At 55.8% G+C, this 18,315-nt stretch overlaps 1 protein-coding gene across 1 annotated transcript; it reads left to right on the top strand.

Annotated features, from left to right (window-relative positions):
• The first annotated feature begins 2,139 nt into the window (after positions 1-2,139).
• On the top strand, positions 2,140-17,194 carry CADM4 (cell adhesion molecule 4). The gene is made up of 9 exons (XM_020283486.2): positions 2,140-2,269; positions 12,537-12,683; positions 13,004-13,156; positions 13,404-13,538; positions 13,836-14,000; positions 14,102-14,192; positions 14,525-14,697; positions 15,506-15,634; positions 16,144-17,194. Exons 1-9 carry the CDS (start codon positions 2,206-2,208, stop codon positions 16,251-16,253), a joined length of 1,167 nt encoding a protein of 388 aa, XP_020139075.1. The 5' UTR covers positions 2,140-2,205; the 3' UTR covers positions 16,254-17,194.
• The last annotated feature ends 1,121 nt before the right edge of the window (positions 17,195-18,315 follow it).

The following is an 18,315-nucleotide window of genomic DNA, read 5'->3' as shown; positions in this document are numbered from 1 at the left end:
TTGCTGGCTACTGCAGTCCTAGCGCCTGGCATAGCACCTGCACCATGGCAGGCAATGAAGAAAGAGAGGAGAGAAGGAAGGAAGGAAAGACTACATCTTCTATGGTGCCTTACAAAAAAAAAAAAAAAACGGGGCCAGAACTGGCTCTCTCATGATGCCCTACAGCAGAGACGAAGCTAAAATGACATTTTATGACATGCTCCATAACTTAAAACTGAGGAACTTCACCTTTCCCATGATTCCCTACTACAGATACTGAGGCTAGGGATACATCTCCCATGATGCCCAGCGACAGGTGTTGAGGTTGGGACTGGACGGCATCTCCCATGAGACCCCGGGGCAGAGACTGGAGGCTAAGATTACACCTCCCATTATGGGCTACAGTGGAGCTCAGAGGACAGAAATACACGTCCCATGATGCCTTCCAGCAGATACTGAGGCTATGGACCTATTTCCTATGTCCTCCACCTTAGCTTGTGATAGGACCTCATTGCTAATGGCTCCCAAATTTTTGTTCAGGAAATTTCAGTTGCAAGAAATAAAATCTGCTTATGCTGACTTGGCAAAAACAATGTCGTCAGAAGTTTAGAATCCAAGCAAGGGCTAGGCCTCCAGGCCTCACCAGGGACGGGAAACAATTGAAAAGCTGTATAGAATCAAGGTTATCTCCTTCTTGCAGAATCTCAATTAATCACTCTCTCTCTCTCTTTGAATGTGTGATTTCCCTCCTAGACCTTGACTTTATTTTTCCATCTCTGCACAGACTACCTTCTACTTCACACTACGCCCACTGAGATGTTAAGCACCAAGAACTACTTGAGTCTCATTTCTAAAAATTTAGCCACGAGACCCTGATTGGGTCCAGTGTGGGCCAAGGTTCTGTCCACAGTCCCCTCTACTTAGGCGGATGACGTCCACATCGAAGCCACTGCACAGAGTTGTCCAGGTCGACACAAGCATCCCCTGCTCCCGCGGGCCTCGTGGTTCCGCTGCCCGCTTGGCCAGCGCTTGGAAAACAGGCTGCAAGAGAGATCCCACCACAAGGATGGAGGAGCGACTGAAAAAGAAAACTATCGCTTAGAACGTATTGATCGGCAAGTAGGGCCGCCTCCATGCACTCCGTGCCAACCACATGCAATATGGTGGCCAAGGCTGCACTTAAAAGGGCGCCCAGCTCCAAATGGTTAAAGCAAGGAGGAAATTGATTATCTCACATAACAAGAGATCAGGCATTAAGGCAGTCCCTGAGAAGTCAAATCGACACAGAGAGGGACACAGAGAGATGGGGCAGGAAGAGCTGGGGTGGCCGGGCGGGGAGGAGGAGCGGGCACCTGGGACGCCAGGGCCTGGGAGGTGTCCACAGGGGCCCCTTCCCCCCGGGGCCCAGAACTCAGGCTTCCTTCCAGCTGGTTCGCTGTCAGCGGGCCCCTCCCGGAGAATGACGCGGAAGCATGGGGTTTTCAGGTCAGGACAAGGGGAAGGGAGGGAGCAAAGTCACCGACCCCACCCCACGCCTGAGCCCCAGCCCCGCCCTGCACTGGGAGATCCTGGTCCCGTCCCGTCCCGACCTCCGGGGGCGGCCGTCCCCCTCCCGGCTCAGCCCGCAGCCTCTCACTAGACTGGACACCCTCGTGTTCACACTCACCTGTCCACGAACACCTCTCACACTCACCTTGCCCATATCACACTCCCCCTCCCTCAAGGCTCACACCCTCCCGACGCACGCCACGCTCTCCCCTGTCACCCCTCCCGCACACCGCGACACCCGCACCCGCGCGCACTGCCCTTCTGCAGGGCACACTCGCCCTCACCCGCTCACACCGCACCACGTCCCTATCCCCACGCACAGCACCTTAGCCCTTCACCCGGCACCCACGACCTGTCCCACCTCCCCGCCCGCTCCCGCACGCGGTCGCTCGCGCGCAGCCTTCCCGCCTTCGCCCCCGCCCTCCCTGCACTGCTCTCTCCGCGCTCGCGCGCCCCCCGTTTCCCATCCGCGCCCTCCCCCATTGTCGCGTGGCCTCCCCGCCGCCTCCCCCTCCCCGCCGCCTCCCCCTCCCCTCGCAGCCCGGCCCCGCCCCGGCCTCGGCGCCCCGCCCCCGGGCGGGCAGGGGGCGGGGCGCAGGGGGCGGGGCGGGCGGCGCGGGCGGTGCAGGTGCCGGGCCGGGAGCGAGCGGCGGCGGCGGCGGCGGCGGCGGCACCACCATGGGCCGGGCCCGGCGCTTCCAGTGGCCGCTGCTGCTGCTGTGGGCGGCCGCGGCGGGGCCAGGTAGGGTCGGGAGCCGGGGCCGGCAGGCTGGGCTGGGGCGGGGGGCGCACCGCGGTGACAGCCCGGCCGCCGAGGGGCCGCAGAGGCCGAACAATGCGCGCGGGCCGGGCCGGGCCCCCTCCCCGGGACAAAGCGCAGCGCGGGCCGGGAGCCGCGAGCCGCGAGCGGGGGAGGGGGCGCGGGCCCCGGCCGCCGTGCCGCAGCCCCCCCACCCGCACAGGCCGGATCTGGCGGGGACAAAGGGCCTGAGCCCACCCCCCCAACAAGCCCGCCGTTCCCAGGCCGGTCCCGCTGTCCTTCTGTCCGGTCTCTGCGTCCCTCTGTCCACCCGTCTCTGAATCCCCCTATCTCTCTCCTTGTCCCCCTACCCTTGTCCTCTGTGCCCCAGTGTCGGAGTCCTGTTCCTCCTTCCGTCTGTCTCCCTTTCTCCTTGCTTCCCTATTCCCCATCTCTCTATCCTGTCTTTGTCCCCTACCTCTGTCCCCTTTTCCTGGGTCACTCTGTCCCCCCACCCCGTCATCCTCTCTTCTCTGTCCCCCTGTATTTCTGCCCCCCTGCTCCTCTTCTCCGTCTCTGTCCCTATCTTGCTGTCACCCTGTTTCCCTGTCCCCTTTTCTCTGTCCCTCATCTGCCCTGTCCCCTTATCTCTCTGTCCCCATCTTTGGGTCACCCCTTTCTCTAGCCCCTCTGCCACCTATTGCCCTCTTTCCCCCTCTCTGTCCCACTGTTTCCCTGTCCTCCTCTCTCTGCCTCCTCTCCCTACCCTGGCGACCTCCATCTCCCATCCCATCCTTCATTCCTTCTCTGTGTCTCTCTGTGCCCTGGAGAGGAATCGAGTCAGGCAGGGCATCCTAAGCAGCCCTGAGGGAGCAATGTCGCTGTGTATGTGTGTGGGGAAGTGGGAACGGGAACCTTGGCGTGTGGGCACACACGTGGATTCAGCAAATGCCTCCCCGAACCCTCGTCACCCATTCACACACCCGGGCATGACTTCCAGAGCAGCCCCTCCAGGACATCCGGGGAGCCACCCACACACCCTTATCCCACGCGGTGAGGAACCGGAGACCCCCCAGATAGGGTGACCCTGAGGCTGGAGACAAGGTCAGGAAATGTCACCCAGTCACACTCTCACATTGTGTGTGTCTCAAACCTGTCACGGGTCACCCGCTCCCTGTAGGTAAAAGCCACTCTTGGGAGGAACAGATGATTGGGAGGTGGCCGGGCAGAAGCAGGAGGGCTGGATTTCTGTAGAGGTTTGGGGAGGCGTTGGAACCAGGTGGCACAGGGCTGCAGGCCTGAGTTTAAATCCTGGCGCTTGCCATTAGCCACACCAGCCGGTGGTAAACATGCCCCTCTCTCCTGGCTTCAGTTTCTCCTCCTGTAAAGTGAGGATGTTGAACTCAGTGGCCTGAAAGCAAATCCCAGCTCAGACCGTGGGGGGGTTTCTGGCAAATTGAGTGTGCTTGCGCCGTCCCCACTTCAGGGTTTGAAACAGCCTCCCAGCCTCCGGACAAGGCTGACCTCTCACTCTGTGCCTTTCTTTCTTCTATACTCTTCTGTGATTGCCTCAAAACTTTCATCATCACCACCTTTCTTTGCAATAGCCAGGCCACAGTTTCCCAAATGAGAACGTTGGTACCTTAGCTGCATTTCCATCAGATTTTATTTTTCTTTATATAATTTCTAGGCTAAAAACTAGGCTCATAGAATCCTGGAACCAATGAATCCAGTAAACAGAACCTGAGGGTAGTTTAGAATGTTGACATCTATAGGGATTCTAAAATCCAGAAGTCTTTAGAATCCTGATACCTTTAAAGTTCTAAAACCTTGACGGTGTTAGCATTCTAGCATCTTGACATCTTTAAAATTGTGACATCTTGATTTCTTGGAGTTCCTGGATCTTGACATCTCTGGCATCTAGATTCCTGACCGCTTAGAATCACGGGACTTCAGATTCTCAGAATGAGAATATAGCCTAAGGTGACCACCTGCCCAGTTCAAGAATCCTTTCTCCAGTGCTTCTGGGAAATAGCCTTGTCCCTTGTTTGATTTTAAAGTCACTGCTTCCTGGCACCCTAATCCTCTCTGTAAACTTTCTCTGAATTAAATGGCGTGGCGCTTTACAAGTGGAGAGCTAGCTCGGCGACATGGGAAGAGCTCTGGGCTGGGAGCTAAGGAACCTGGGTCCCATCCTTACCAGGCCTCTGGTATGATTTTGTCAGTCTCTGTCCCTGTCGGACAGTCATTTTCCCCTTCTGTAGAGCACGGGGTGGGGAGCTGTGTAGCACATGGTCTTGAAGGGCTCTGCCGGCTTTCCTTTTCATTGGATATTTCTGAATGGCCTTGGCCGCTAAATTTTAGGGGATATCCGTCACCTCTTAGTCACCCTCTTCCCCTCCTCTCACCTTGCCCAGCCAGCAAGAGTGGAAATAGGAGATGAGGTCCATTTGTGCCCTTTCAAAAATATATTCTCTCTTTCCTGGCTCATTCTGGCAAGAATAGCAGAAGAGGATGATAAGATTTATGCCAAAAGAAAGAAGAGTCTGGGGTGGGCAGAGGAGAGGAAGTGAGAAAGAGAGAGAGAGGGTGTGCCTGCCCAGAGAGAGAGGCACACAGGCAGAAGCAGGGCTCCACAGACCAGAAATGAGGTAGAACAGAGAAAGGAGCAGAGATAGCAGATATACAGATACAAAGAAAGAATGGAGAGGCTGTTAAAAGTTGGGGGGCCTTGTGGAGGGGGAGATTGTTGCTCCCAAATATTGTTTCCTTCCCAGGGTGACTCACTTTTCCCTGCTGAAATTCTGACCAGCCATTCTAAGAATGGGGGGACCCTCCCCCCATTGTGAGTCACCCCAAGGAACAGGTCTTTGGAGGTTTCTGTCACTGATCCCCCACCCACCCCTGAGCCTGGGCGTGGGGGTCAGGTTTCGCAATGGATTCCAAGACCTTAGACACAGCAGGGCTGGGGCCTAAGGGTGGGTTAATGTCGTGCGAGCCTGGCCTGTCCCCATCTTGGGGAACACAAAGGCAGCTTTCTCTCCCTGGGAGGGGTGGGGGGTGCTGGAGACAGTCAGACCCGCCAGCATCCAATGGCCTGTGGCACCAGGACCCAAGCACCCACTGGTTTCCGCCCGTGCAGACCCCAGGCCCGCAGGGACCAGGCACCCAGGGTCCTCCGCGTGCACCCAGCGGGGCACGGGGCGGGGGCAGAGCCTGGGCTCTTCTGGGAAAGGGGGTGAATAGAGGGCACTGGGGGTGGAGGATTGGACAGTGGCAGCTCAGTGCAGGCTTGCACCCTTCCTGGAGCTGGAATTCCTCCCCCCACCCCACACTGGGGAGAACCTCTGGAGGACTCCCCACCCCCTGGCTGGGCCTGAGGCCTGGAATCCAGGGAGTCCTGAATATCCCAGGAATGTGGGGACCACAGGGGGGACTTTGTGTGTGAGGCTGCTGACTCACCCCTACGCCCCCCATCTGATGCCTAGGTCCCCAGAAAGGAGGGGGACAAAGGGCTGAGAAAAGGCAGAACTGTGGTTCTAGGGGCTGAGGACTGTGGATTTAGGGTCAAAAGTTTCAGGAGTGGAGGGTGCTAGTGGGGTCCTAGACGCCTGGGTCTGAGGGAGGAGGGGCTGGGGCCTGGACCCCAGGACTGAGGGAGGAGGGGCTGGGGGCCTGGACCCCCAGCACTGAGGACCCCCAGGTCTGAGGGAGGAGGGGCTGGGGCCTGGACCCCCAGCACTGAGGACCCCCAGGTCTGAGGGAGGAGGGGCTGGGGCCTGGACCCCCAGCACTGAGGACCCCCAGGTCTGAGGGAGGAGGGGCTGGGGCCTGGACCCCCAGCACTGAGGACCCCCAGGTCTGAGGGAGGAGGGGCTGGGGCCTGGACCCCAGGACTGAGGACCCCCAGGTCTGAGGGAGGAGGGGCTGGGGGCCTGGACCCCAGGACTGAGGACTCCCAGGTCTGAGGGAGGAGGGGCTGGGGCCTGGACCCCCAGCACTGAGGACCCCCAGGTCTGAGGGAGGAGGGGCTGGGGCCTGGACCCCAGGACTGAGGACCCCCAGGTCTGAGGGAGGAGGGGCTGGGGGCCTGGACCCCAGGACTGAGGACCCCCAGGTCTGAGGGAGGAGGGGCTGGGGGCCTGGACCCCAGGACTGAGGACCCCCAGGTCTGAGGGAGGAGGGCTGGGGTCTTAGACTTCTGGGTCTGAGGGAGGAGGGACTAGGGGCCTGGACCCCCAGGTCTGAGGGAGGAAAGCCTGGGGTCTTAGACTCCTGGGTCTGTGGGAGCAGGGGGACGGGGCTTTGAACTCCTGCCTCCTGAAAGAGAAAGGGGCTGGAGGCTGTGCTCCCAGGTCTCGAGGGAGGAAGGGGTGAAGGCACAGACTCCCGGGTTCTGAGAGAGGAAGGGACTGAGGGGTTCCACTGCAGGTTTCCGCGGGAGGAGGGGCTGGGACCCTGATGCCTAGGTCCTCCGAATACAGGCGCCTTCACAAGCCTGAGCTGGGGAAGAATTGACGCTTTGTGCGAGGATGTGTTCGGACTCCGCCATTGATGGGGGGCCGAGGGGGGTTTGCTCAGGAGCAGGGATGTACCACCTCCCTAGGGGAGGAAAGGGGAAGGAGGCTGGATGCCAGGAGCCCCTGGGGAGCGGATACTGAGGGGGTGGCTGTGACCTTCCCGGAACCATGACCTTGAGACTCCCTTGGGTATTCGCTGACTCAGGACCCAGGAAGCGCTCCCCCATCCCGCTCAGTCTCCGTGGAAACATCCACCAGCTGTGTACTCTGGACCCCCAGCTCCTGGGTCCTGAAGGAGGAGGGGTCTGGAGGCCCAGACTTCTGGGTTTAAGGGGGAAGAAGGCTGGGAGCTCAGGCTCCTGGGTTTGAAAGAAGAGGATGCTGAGAGCCGGGACCGCTGGGTGCTGATCGAGGAGGGTGCTGGGGGCCTGAACTTCTGAAGCCTGAGAGAGGAGGTGGTTGGGGGCCGGATTCCTGCGAGTAAGGGAGGAAGAAGCCAGGATCCCAGACACCAGGGGCCTGCTGGAGGAGGGGCTGGCAACCCAGACTCCTGGGTCCTGGGAGAGGAGGTGGTTGGGGGCTGGATTCCTGGGTCTTTATACATCACCTGCTCAGCCGCTCCTACCTAAACCCTCCCCTGTCCCTTTTTCCAGGCACCATCCCCATGACGACTCCTGGCTGTCAACATAGTTTAAAGGGCCAGTGCCCCAGTCCCCAAAGCTCAGCCCCTCTCTGACCAGAAAGTCCCGCCCCCACCACCCCCCAAACCCCTGAAACAAAAGCTCCTGGGACATTAATATTCCAAGCACAGACACTGTTGGTTACTGACTCCTCAGGAGGGGGAGGGAATAAGACAAAAGCCCCCCACCCTCACCCCATGTGCACCCTCAAGCAGAGAGCAGGGGATATATTGGGGGGGACAGATCCAGAGGACCTGATGGCTCCCAGGAGATGGTGAGTTTTGCCACTGAATTGCCTGGGACCCACTGAGCCTCATTCTCCACATCTGTAAAATGGGGGTCTAGCATTGGACGAGCTCTGAGGTCCAGGGTCCATGGATAGGCTTTGGGATGTTTTTAAAAGCACCAGTTTGTGTGTTCCAGTTCTCACGTGCAGGGGCATGATTCTGGAGGTTGCAATAACATCAGCCTCCCAGAGAGGGCGCTCTACGCCTCAGGCACCGGGCTAACCCCTATGAGGCAGACGTTGGCATCATCCCCATGTTATAGATGGGGCAACTGAGGCTCAGGAAAGTGAGGCCACTTGCCCAAGGTCATACAGATGGCAAGTGGCTGAGCTGGGACCCACCCGGGTGTTTAAGATGAAAATAATGATGTCACAAATCTGCCGTGAGGCTGAAATGGTATCCCGTGTGACACATGCAGTTTATTCAGCTCCCCAGACGGTCGTCAAGTGCCAGGCACATTTCTAGGCACCAGGGCTACGGCAGTAACCTGGCGATTACATCCCTGCCTTCGTGGAGCGTAGATTTTAGTGACGAGGAACAGACAGACAATAAGCAAATTATTCAGATAATTTCAGTGAAATGTCCTCAAATTTTTATAGATGAAATAAAACCATGGTGAGGAACTAGAGGAGGTGTTGATGTAATCTGAGACCCGAAATGGAACAGGAGGCAGCCCTGGGACGATGGGGGGTGTGGGGAGAAGAACATTCCAGGCAGAAAGAATAGCAAGTGCAAAGGCCACGCAGCATGTTTGAGGGGACATCAAGGCCCGTGAGCTCAGAGAGGGGCCAGGCCACATGCCCCCTTGAAGGCCTGGGAAGGAGTCTCACTTTTTTTCTAAGTGTAATAGGCAGCCCTCGTGCAATGTTAGGCAGAGAGGTGAATTGAACTGATTTACTTTTTTGAAAAATCCATCTGGCCAACTGTGTGGAGAATGGCCTTGGAGGGGGCAGACATGGAAGCAGGGAGACTCAAAAGTAGGCTCTTGCCGGGCGCGGTGGCTCACGCCTGTAATCCTAGCTCTCTGGGAGGCCAAGGCGGGAGGATTGCTCAAGGTCAGGAGTTCGAAACTAGCCTGAACAAGAGCAAGACCCCGTCTCTACTATAAATAGAAAGAAATTAATTGACCAACTAATATATATAGAAAATATTAGCCGGGCATGGTGGCGCATGCCTGTAGTCCCAGCTACTTGGGAGGCTGAGGCAGGAGGATTGCTTGAGCCCAGGAGTTTGAGGTTGCTGTGAGCTAGGCTGACACTGTGGCACTCACTCTAGCCTGGGCAACAAAGCCAGACTCTGTCTCAAAAAAAAAAAAAAAAAAAAAGTAGGCTCTTGAAGGGCCCAGGTGAGAGATGATATTACCGGATGTAGGTGAAGGTAGGCGAGTTAGACAAATGTGAATAGATTTGGCATTTGTTTTGGGGGTAGAATGGACAGATATTGCTGACGGGATGGATGCTGGGGTGAGAGAAAGGAAGAGAACTTGAGTGATTTCTAGGTTTTTGACCTGAGCAACTGGGTGGATGTTTGTGACATTTATTGAGATTGGGAAAACTTGGGGAGGAAAATATCTGGGGCAAGGATTGGATGTATTAAGCTTGATATTCTAGGAGGTGCTAGATAAACCTCAAATAGTGGTTTAAATATCCACATGCTGTAGTCCCAGCTACTCAGGAAGCTGAGGTGGGAGGATCCCTTGAGCCCAGGAGTTTGAGTTCAGCCTGGGCAACATAGCAAGACCCCATCTCTAAAATAATTAAATATAAAAAATACCCAGTGCTATACTCAATTATAAAAGAAGGCTAGAAGTAGGAGTCCAGGGCTATTACAACAGCTCTGCATCTTCAAAGAGACCCAGGCACCTTCCAGCTCTTGGTTCCACCATCCTTACTGCCCATGTCTTTATGGTCCAACATGGCTGCCTAAATTCCATACATCACATCCTAGTTCCAGGCAGCACAAAGTCAACATGGTAAAAAAAAGAACTTGTCCCCTTTCTTTAGGAATTCCTCTCAAAATTACCACATGACACTTTTGCTTATGTCCAACTGGACAAAACTTTATCATGTGACCTTACTTAGCTGTGAGGAAAACTGAGCAATACCTCTTTCTGTTAGCCATAGGGCAATCATGTATGATGAGGGTTCTTTTACCGAGGAGAAAGGGAAGAATGGATGTCAGGATAGGAAGCCAGCCATCTCTGCCTCCATCCTCCGGAATTTTTCCTACCCCTCAACCCCCAAATTAAGATTGCCTACCCTCTTATAGAAAACATGGCATGCTACTTTTGATGTTATATTACAGCGACTAGTATCTACTGCTCTATAAATCCTAAAGGATTTTCAGGGCAGCGATCTCATCTGACTCATCCCTGGATATCTGGTCCCTAAAAATGTACCCATTGCTCAGGAAATACTCAAATGAATGAATGAAATTCTGAGACAGAATGTAAGAAACACGGATAGTTATCTAGTATTTAAAGACAACCGGATCTGATCATGGCATTTTCCTGCTTCAAAACCTTCACTGGCCTTTAGGATAAAAGCTAATCTCCTAACTTGACATTCGAGGCTTATCCATAAGTGTATCTCATGTCCCCTTGCCAGTGCTGGGTTCTTCACCCAAACGGGCGGGAGTAGACATGGAATCAGAGAGATCTGGATGAGATGCTGGCCCTGCCACTCTTGGCTGTGCCCTTGGGCAAGTCATTTCATCTCTCTGGGCCAATTTTCTCATCTATAAAAATGGGAATTGGGGCCGGGCGCGGTGGCTCACGCCTGTAATCCTAGCACTCTGGGAGGTCGAGGCGGGCGGATTGCTCGAGGTCAGGAGTTCGAAACCAGCCTGAGCAAGAGCGAGACCCCGTCTCTACTATAAATAGAAAGAAATTAATTGGCCAACTAATATATATAGAAAAAATCAGCCTGGCATGGTGGCACATGCCTGTAGTCCCAGCTACTCGGGAGGCTAAGGCAGGAGGATCGCTTGAGCCCAGGAGATTGAGGTTGCTGTGAGCTAGGCTGATGCCAGGGCACTCACTCTAGCCTGGGCAACACAGTGAGGCTCTGTCTCAAAAAAAAAAAAAAAAAAAAAAAATGGGGATTGGGAAAAAAATGGAGATTAATAATAGTGCCTACTCCTCTCTCCCTGGGGTCTCTCATCCACAAAGGGGCCAGTTTGGGCATCTTCATGCAACACTCACTGTTGAGGCAGTACAGGGCAAGAGCAGAAGCTGCTAGGCCTCTCCAGGCCTGAGCTCCAGAACACATACAATATCACTTCTAGCAAATTCTATTGATAAAAGCAAGTTGCAATGCGTACCCAGACTAGAGAGAGGCAAAATCAACTTGCACAGTTGCAAGGTGCACAATACTTGCTCAATACTTATACAGGTATTGTGAAGATTAAATGGAAATTATATAGGTAATGCTCTTAGCACACGGCCACCACAGCAAGTGCCCAATATATGGCAGCTATAGCGGTTATTGTTATTTTGAAGATGACAACGATGGTAACACCGACGATGATTAGTTTCGGCATTCAGCTTTTTAGTCTGTTGCCTCTGCTGCTGCACCTTTCTAATCCCCCACCTTTTTCCTCCAGTGGATTAATCAATCAGGGTAGGTTAACTGCTGTAACAAACAGCCCTGACATGTCAGTGGCTTCACAAAAAAAAAGTATATTTCTCGCTCACAGTCCTATGTAGGCAGGTCATGGGGAACAGTCAGAGACACTGGCTCCCTCCAGCTTGTGATCCTGCCCTCCTGTAGGCTCCCTGTGAGGGCTGGAAGGGGTGTTTAATCTCTTCCACCTACATCCCATTGGTCAGAAATCAGCCACGTGGCTCCACCTAAACTACAAAGGATGCTGGGATGTAGCCTAGTTTCCTATCGTGTCAGTTAACTTTAGCAGCGGAACAGACCACCCAAAACTTAGTGGCTTAAAACAACCACCACTTTATTGGTTCCCGATTCTGGGGGTCAGCAATTTGGGCTGGTGCAGGTGGGCAGATCGTCTCTTGGTTTCATCTGGGGTCACCTGTGGGGCTGCAGTCATCTGGTGGTGCGACTGGGAACGGCTTCGCTCACACGCCTGGCAGTTGGTGCTGGCGGAGCTGCTCTCTCCCTGGGGTCTCTCGTCCACAAAGGGGCCAGTCCGGGCATCTTCATGCAACACCATTGGGGCAGTAGAGGGCAAGAGCAGAAGCTGCTAGGCCTCTCCAGGCCTGAGCTCCAGAACACATACGATATCACTTCTAGCAAATTCTATTGATCAAAGCAAGTCGCAATGCGCACCCAGACTAGAGAGAGGCAAAATCAACTTGCACAGGGCATGTCCAGGAAGGGGAAGAATATTATGGCCATCTTTGCAGACAAGCTACAGTATGTGCCCAGGCGTGAAAGAGAAAGTTGAGTGAACACGCAGCAATATCCCACACCTGCTGAATTGCTGCTTACTCTTTGAGATCCAGATCCAGTGGCTCATTCTTCCAGGTCTCTCTCTGACCACCCACCTCTCTAGGTAGCTCTACTCTCCGCTTTCTCCGGGCTCCTTGTATGCCCTCTTCTACCCCCCATTGGAGCACGTACCACTGAATCTTGACTGCAGCTCCTCTATAGGGAGCAGATTTTGTGCTCTAACCCCCAGCAAATGTTGGGTGCAATGAACTGAATGAGAGGGGAAGGAGAGGGATTGAGGGTTTGGATGGGAGAGGCACAGAGGGAGAAAGAAATGATTTAATTGCAGCCCTCAATAAGTCTCCTGTCTCTGTCTAATGGTCCAGGGGCGGGACAGGAAGTACAGACAGAGAACGTGACAGTGGCTGAGGGTGGGGTGGCTGAGATCACCTGCCGTCTGCACCAGTATGATGGGTCCATAGTTGTCATCCAGAACCCAGCCCGGCAGACCCTCTTCTTCAACGGCACCCGGGGTGAGTGCTGGGGACGGGAATCCCGAGTCTGCAAGGAGGAGAGGGCCGGGGCCTGGACTCCTGTGTCCTGAAAGAGGACGCAGCTGCTGGTCTGTGCTCTTGGGTGGGAGGGAGGAAAGGACCGAGGGCCTGGACTCCTGGTCCCCCAGGCAGGAGGAAAGTGAATTATTCTGGGTCCCCAAGGGAGTAAATAGTTGGACACCTCAGACTTGCAGGTATGACTGAAGAGGCTATGGGCTGGGCTCTAAGCTCCTGGAGGAAGGGTGGGACCCTGGAGCCAGGACTCGCCAAGTTCACGCCTACCCCGCCACTCTCTCTAGCCCTGAAGGACGAGCGCTTCCAGCTGGAGGAGTTCTCCCCTCGCCGCGTGCGGATCCGGCTCTCAGACGCCCGCCTGGAGGACGAGGGCGGCTACTTCTGCCAGCTGTACACGGAGGACACCCACCACCAGATCGCCACGCTCACCGTGCTGGGTAACGCGCTCCCGCGCCGGGCCTCCCCCTCCGGCCTCCCCCGCTTCCCTCTTCTCCCAGGACCTTCTGGCCCTGGCTGCTTGCAACGTCCTGGACATCTGGCTCCGGGGAGTCTGGCCGGCCTTCCCGGCCTGTCTTTGACCCCTGGGACCCTAGACTCTGCGGTGTCTGGGACCCGGCAGCCTGATGGCTTCGAGCCCGCCTCGCGCCTCCGTCAACTCGCCTTTCCCTCTTCTCCCTGCGGCAGTGGCCCCGGAGAACCCGGTGGTGGAGGTCCGGGAGCAGGCGGTGGAGGGCGGCGAGGTGGAGCTCAGCTGCCTGGTGCCGCGGTCGCGCCCGGCCGCCACCCTGCGCTGGTACCGGGACAGAAAGGAGCTGAAAGGTAACCCGAGCCGGACGCCGAGGGGCGGGGCTAGAGGGGCGGGGCTTAGCAGGCCAGGTCTGGTGTGGGCGGGGCTTGGCGAGGCGCGCACAGGTTCTACTAGATACGTGGCTGTTGGATGAATGGATAGGTGAGACGGGCTGGGAGTGCAAGAAGGGGCTTTGGGAAAAGGCACGTGGGCGTGGCTGGGGGCGGGGCGAGGTCTGGGGGCGGGGCTTGGCTGGTGGCCAGCTTTGGGGCGCGCTGGGGTGGCTGGGCCGGAATCCGGCCTGACCGTGCCTGGGCCGGGCGGGGCAGGGGTGAGCAGCGGCCAGGAAAGCGGCAAGGTCTGGAGTGTGGCGAGCACAGTGCGGTTTCGCGTGGACCGCAAGGACGACGGCGGCATCGTCATCTGCGAGGCCCAGAACCAGGCGCTGCCCTCGGGACACAGCAAGCAGACGCAGTACGTGCTGGACGTGCAGTGTAAGTGCGCCGGGGGTCCCAGCGCCAGCCGCCCGCCCGGGGGGGTCCTCAGCCCCGCGTACTGACCCGGAAACCTGTCCGTCTTCTGACTTTTTGCGCAGACTCCCCCACGGCCCGGATCCACGCCTCCCAAGCCGTGGTGAGGGAGGGAGACACGCTGGTGTTGACATGTGCTGTCACTGGGAACCCCAGGTGAGCTCTGGGGCCCGAGACTCCTGGGCCCTGGGGTGACAAGAGCTGGGGACCTGGACACCCGAGGCTCAGGAAGCAGAGGCCTGGGCGAACAGGACGCGGGAGCCGGACTCCTGGATCCTGAGGGTGGAAGCGTTTGGCAGCGCCGGGAGTCCTGACACTCTGCTGCTGGGTGGAAGCGGGGCCTGGCACCGCTGGTTTTCCGGGAAGGAAAGGGGAAGCCTCCTGTTTGGAGGTCCCTGCGGCGCGAGAGCTGCGTGTTTTCCGGACATGTCCGAATTGGGTGCTGGCACCCGGGTTCCTAGCTCTCACTCTACTTTACCCCTGCCCAGGCCGAATCAGATCCGCTGGAACCGTGGGAATGAGTCTTTGCCGGAGCGGGCCGAGGCCCTGGGGGAGACGCTCACGCTGCCGGGCCTGGTATCCGCGGATAACGGCACCTACACTTGCGAGGCGTCCAACAAGCACGGCCACGCGAGGGCGCTCTACGTTCTCGTGGTCTACGGTGAGGCCGGCTGCGGCGGACCCCAGGGCTGCGGGCAGGGTCTGGGCGGGGTGAGGGGCGTTTGGGGACGGGGCTCGAGCCAAGAGACCCCGTAATTGGGGTGGGGGGGCCACAAGCAACAGAGTTCTTATAGTTCTGGGCCCGACTGCCCCAGCGGGTGCAAATTTGGCTGGGCCGCATTCTATTGCAGGTAACATAATCTGCGCCTTAGTTTCCTCATTTGCTAAAGTGGAAATAAACAATAGCATCTGCTTCATAAGGTGGTTGTGATCGTATGAGCTTAATATATAATGCGATTGGAATAGCCCCTCGCACACAATGTGTTATATGTTTAGCTCTTACTGCAGTGGGGCAGCAATTTTAGAAGTGGTTGGGTCCTAGCCCAGCATTTTAAATACCTGAAACGTTTTAGACAAGTTGGGAGGGGACTTCGACCTATTTCTTGGACTTGGACTTTTTTTTTTCAGTGGGAGAAAAACTAAATCCAAAAAAAAAAAAAAGGGATATGCCATTTCTGGCCTTTGGGGTGCAGGGGTGGGGGGAGAGGCAGGGAGTGTGTTAGCAAAATGACTCAGGGGAGGGATCAGGCAGTGGACAAACCAACAAGCATGCCTCGAGAAAGCGGAGCATCTAGAAAGAGTGGAGCTACGGGAAGGATACAAGGTGGCAGTAATTTTTGAGGGGCGTGGCACATAAAGGTTAAATGTGGTATGCAGAATGATTTCACAGCTTGACAGCGATGGGGCAGGACTGAACCTGCCCTCTGATGGATGACCTGCTCCTGTACCCTGCCCTGTCCCTCTGGCAGACCCCGGTGCGGTGGTAGAGGCGCAGACGTCGGTTCCCTACGCCATTGTGGGCGGCATCCTGGCACTACTGGTGTTTCTGATCATATGCGTGCTAGTGGGCATGGTCTGGTGCTCTGTACGGCAGAAGGGTGAGTGGAGGCGGGGCCTGAATTCAGCAAGGGGTGTGGTTGGTTGTGGGATTCAAAGGAGGCGGGGCGAGAGCCGGGATGAGGGGGCGGAGCCTACACCCAGGGTTCCCAATCCTGTGGACCTGAGGCCAAGATCCCAGGGGGGACGGGGCTTTCGGCTCAGGACTCTAAAAGGGGGTAGAACTTAGAAGCCGAATTGAGGACATGGGTTTGAATAAAACAATTTACCTTCCCATCTGCTAGATTTGGTGGGAGCAAAGCAAGGGGATGCCACCAAGAGAAGGAATAAGGGTGGCTCTTTCTGTGAGCTGTTGTAGTCCTCCTAATTCTGCTTTTCCCTCTCTCTCTGCCACTATTTTGCTATTCCCTGCACTTAACTCCCTATGTGTTTCGTTTCTCCCTCTTCGCCTGGTATCTGTCTTGTCTGTCTCCCTCTTCCCTATGTTTCTGTCCAACTCCTGGGTCCACATATATGTCCCCTCTGCCCTGGGGCTCTGTCACCCCCTCAGGTTCCTATCTGACCCACGAAGCCAGTGGCTTGGATGAGCAGGGAGAAGCAAGAGAAGCCTTCCTCAATGGCAGCGATGGACACAAGAGGAAAGAAGAATTCTTCATCTGACCCCATCCCCATCCCAGGCCTGGGCCTGGGCTGGGATCCCCCCCACTGCCAGCTGCAAGGAACCAGCAAAGACATTTGCCAGAGTCTGGGATGGTGGGCTTCTCCTCCCACCACTAACACCTCAGACACTTGGGCAGGGATGGGGGTGTTGTCTGCCTGGATCTCTGCAAGGGCCAGAGTGAGGGCCCAAAGGTCTGGGTCCCCCACAGGGCAGGGGCCAAAGGTCCAGACCCCCCAAGTCCAGGGAGGGCAGTAGGGATTGAGTTGGGGGAAGATAACCAGGGGGAAGGCCAGGTCCCCTAGGCTACAGAACCAGGTCATGTGGGGAGGGGGTCAGATTCTGGGAAGGGTGGGGTGGGCAGGGAAAGGGAACACAGATTTCTTTGGGGGTCCCAGACCCCATGCCAGCCATTGTAAGAGTTCCACAGAGCTCTGGGCACCTCTTTGCAAAGCCATGTTTGCACGGTGGGGGGGAGGGGTGGGGGAGGGTGTGGAAACAGGGATTCTGTGTCTTTGTGTCATAACTTTGATGGGGACAGTGAGGGAGACAGCCCCAACCTTTTCTCCAATCCCTCTTCCCCAGGGTCCTGGGCACCCCTTGCCTCCACCTTCTGCCCCCACGTCCGTCCCACCCATATTTGTCTCTCTGTCCACCCACTCCTCCGGGGGGGCCTTCCCCATCTCTCCTCCAGGCCCCCCTCCAGGAGGGGGAAAGGAGTTTGGGGGGGATGCGTGGTCTCTATGGTTTTATATATAATATATTAAAAAATCAAAAATCTGTATGAAAATATCAGATTGCACCCCCCTCTCCCCATTCCTGGCTTTTGCCCCCTTTTTCTTGTTTAAAAAAAAAGACACACATTTTGTATGGGGCGGGAGGGGAATGGGGAGGGGGTTTTGGCAATCCCACTAACCACCATTAAACTGAGGAGAGAACAATTGCCTGGGGTGGCTGTGTGTCTGTCCCGGGGGAGGTGGGAGGAAGGTTTAAGGAACAAAGTCCCCTGGCCCCCCAAAGGTTCGCCAAACCATTGGGAACAAAGGCTCCTGTCCAATAGAAGTGCACTGAAAAATCACTGACATGAGGCAGATTGATTAGTAGGAAGAGGACACAAATTTATTTTAACGTGTATGCATGGGAAACCTCTTATATGCCTTTCTGGTAAAGGGGTTATGGGAGAGGGGAAAAGAAATGTTCTGTTTAGGGGCAATAAAGGATTGCTAAGAAGGAAGAATGCATGGGGAACAAGGACTAACTGGTAAATAGTTCTCTTTGGAAATTCAAATTAATTTGAAAGAGGGGACATTATCTTCTTAAAGTGTCTATTCAGGTGTACTGGCCTGGTCTTTTGGGGAGGGGAAGAACAATTATTCTCTCTGGTGTATCTGGATCACAGAAAGAGAAACTTTTTGGGGAGTGCCAATATTGGGGGTGGAGAGTCAGAGAGGCCTTGACAATGCTCCTGCAGGCAGTCCAGCATGTAAAAATATAATGTTTTGGGGCAAAATATTCCTAATTTCCTTCCTAGGCGGAATGTGATGGTTGCTGGTGGCCAAGAGAGGGTCCTGACCTCACCATGGGCATCTCCACCTTCCCAACAAACCTAGTTTTTTTTGTTTTTTTTTTCCTGGCCACTTCTTCAGACAATAATCACAGAGTTTTGTCTCTTTGGTAGCTACTGAGCTGCCCCAGCTCCATCCCATGGCCTGGCCCCTCACCCTCACAACTCCTGACCTTGAGTGACCCTCCCGCCTCCTAGGCCTTCCAGAGTGCTAGGATTACTGGTGTGAGCCACCAGCCCTGGCCAGTTTATTTATTTATTTATTTTGAGAAAGAGTCTCACTTTGTTGCCCAGGTGAGAGTGAGTGCGGTGGCGTCAGCCTAGCTCACAGCAACCTCAAACTCCTGGGCTCAAGTGATCCTCCTGCCTCAACCTCCCGAGTAGCTGGGACTACAGGCATGTGCCACCATGCCTGGCTAATTTTTTTCTATATATATTAGTTGACCAATTAATTAATTTCTTTCTATTTGTAGTAGAGGCGGTCTCGCTCTTGCTCTGGC

The sequence above is a fragment of the Microcebus murinus genome, chromosome 16, assembly GCF_040939455.1.
Source record: "Microcebus murinus isolate Inina chromosome 16, M.murinus_Inina_mat1.0, whole genome shotgun sequence".
NCBI classification, from domain to species: Eukaryota; Metazoa; Chordata; class Mammalia; order Primates; family Cheirogaleidae; genus Microcebus; species Microcebus murinus.
Note: the sequence above shows the minus strand (reverse complement) of the source record. Positions and strands in the feature narration are given on the sequence as shown.

Excerpts from the sequence above, each read along its gene's own strand:
- CADM4 (XM_020283486.2), top strand. The coding sequence starts at position 2,206 with ATGGGCCGGGCCCGGCGCTTCCAGTGGCCGCTGCTGCTGCTGTGGGCG. Across the intron at positions 12,684-13,003 it reads CTTCTTCAACGGCACCCGGG|CCCTGAAGGACGAGCGCTTC; the intron begins GTGAGTGCTGGG and ends CACTCTCTCTAG. Across the intron at positions 14,001-14,101 it reads GTACGTGCTGGACGTGCAGT|ACTCCCCCACGGCCCGGATC; the intron begins GTAAGTGCGCCG and ends CTTTTTGCGCAG.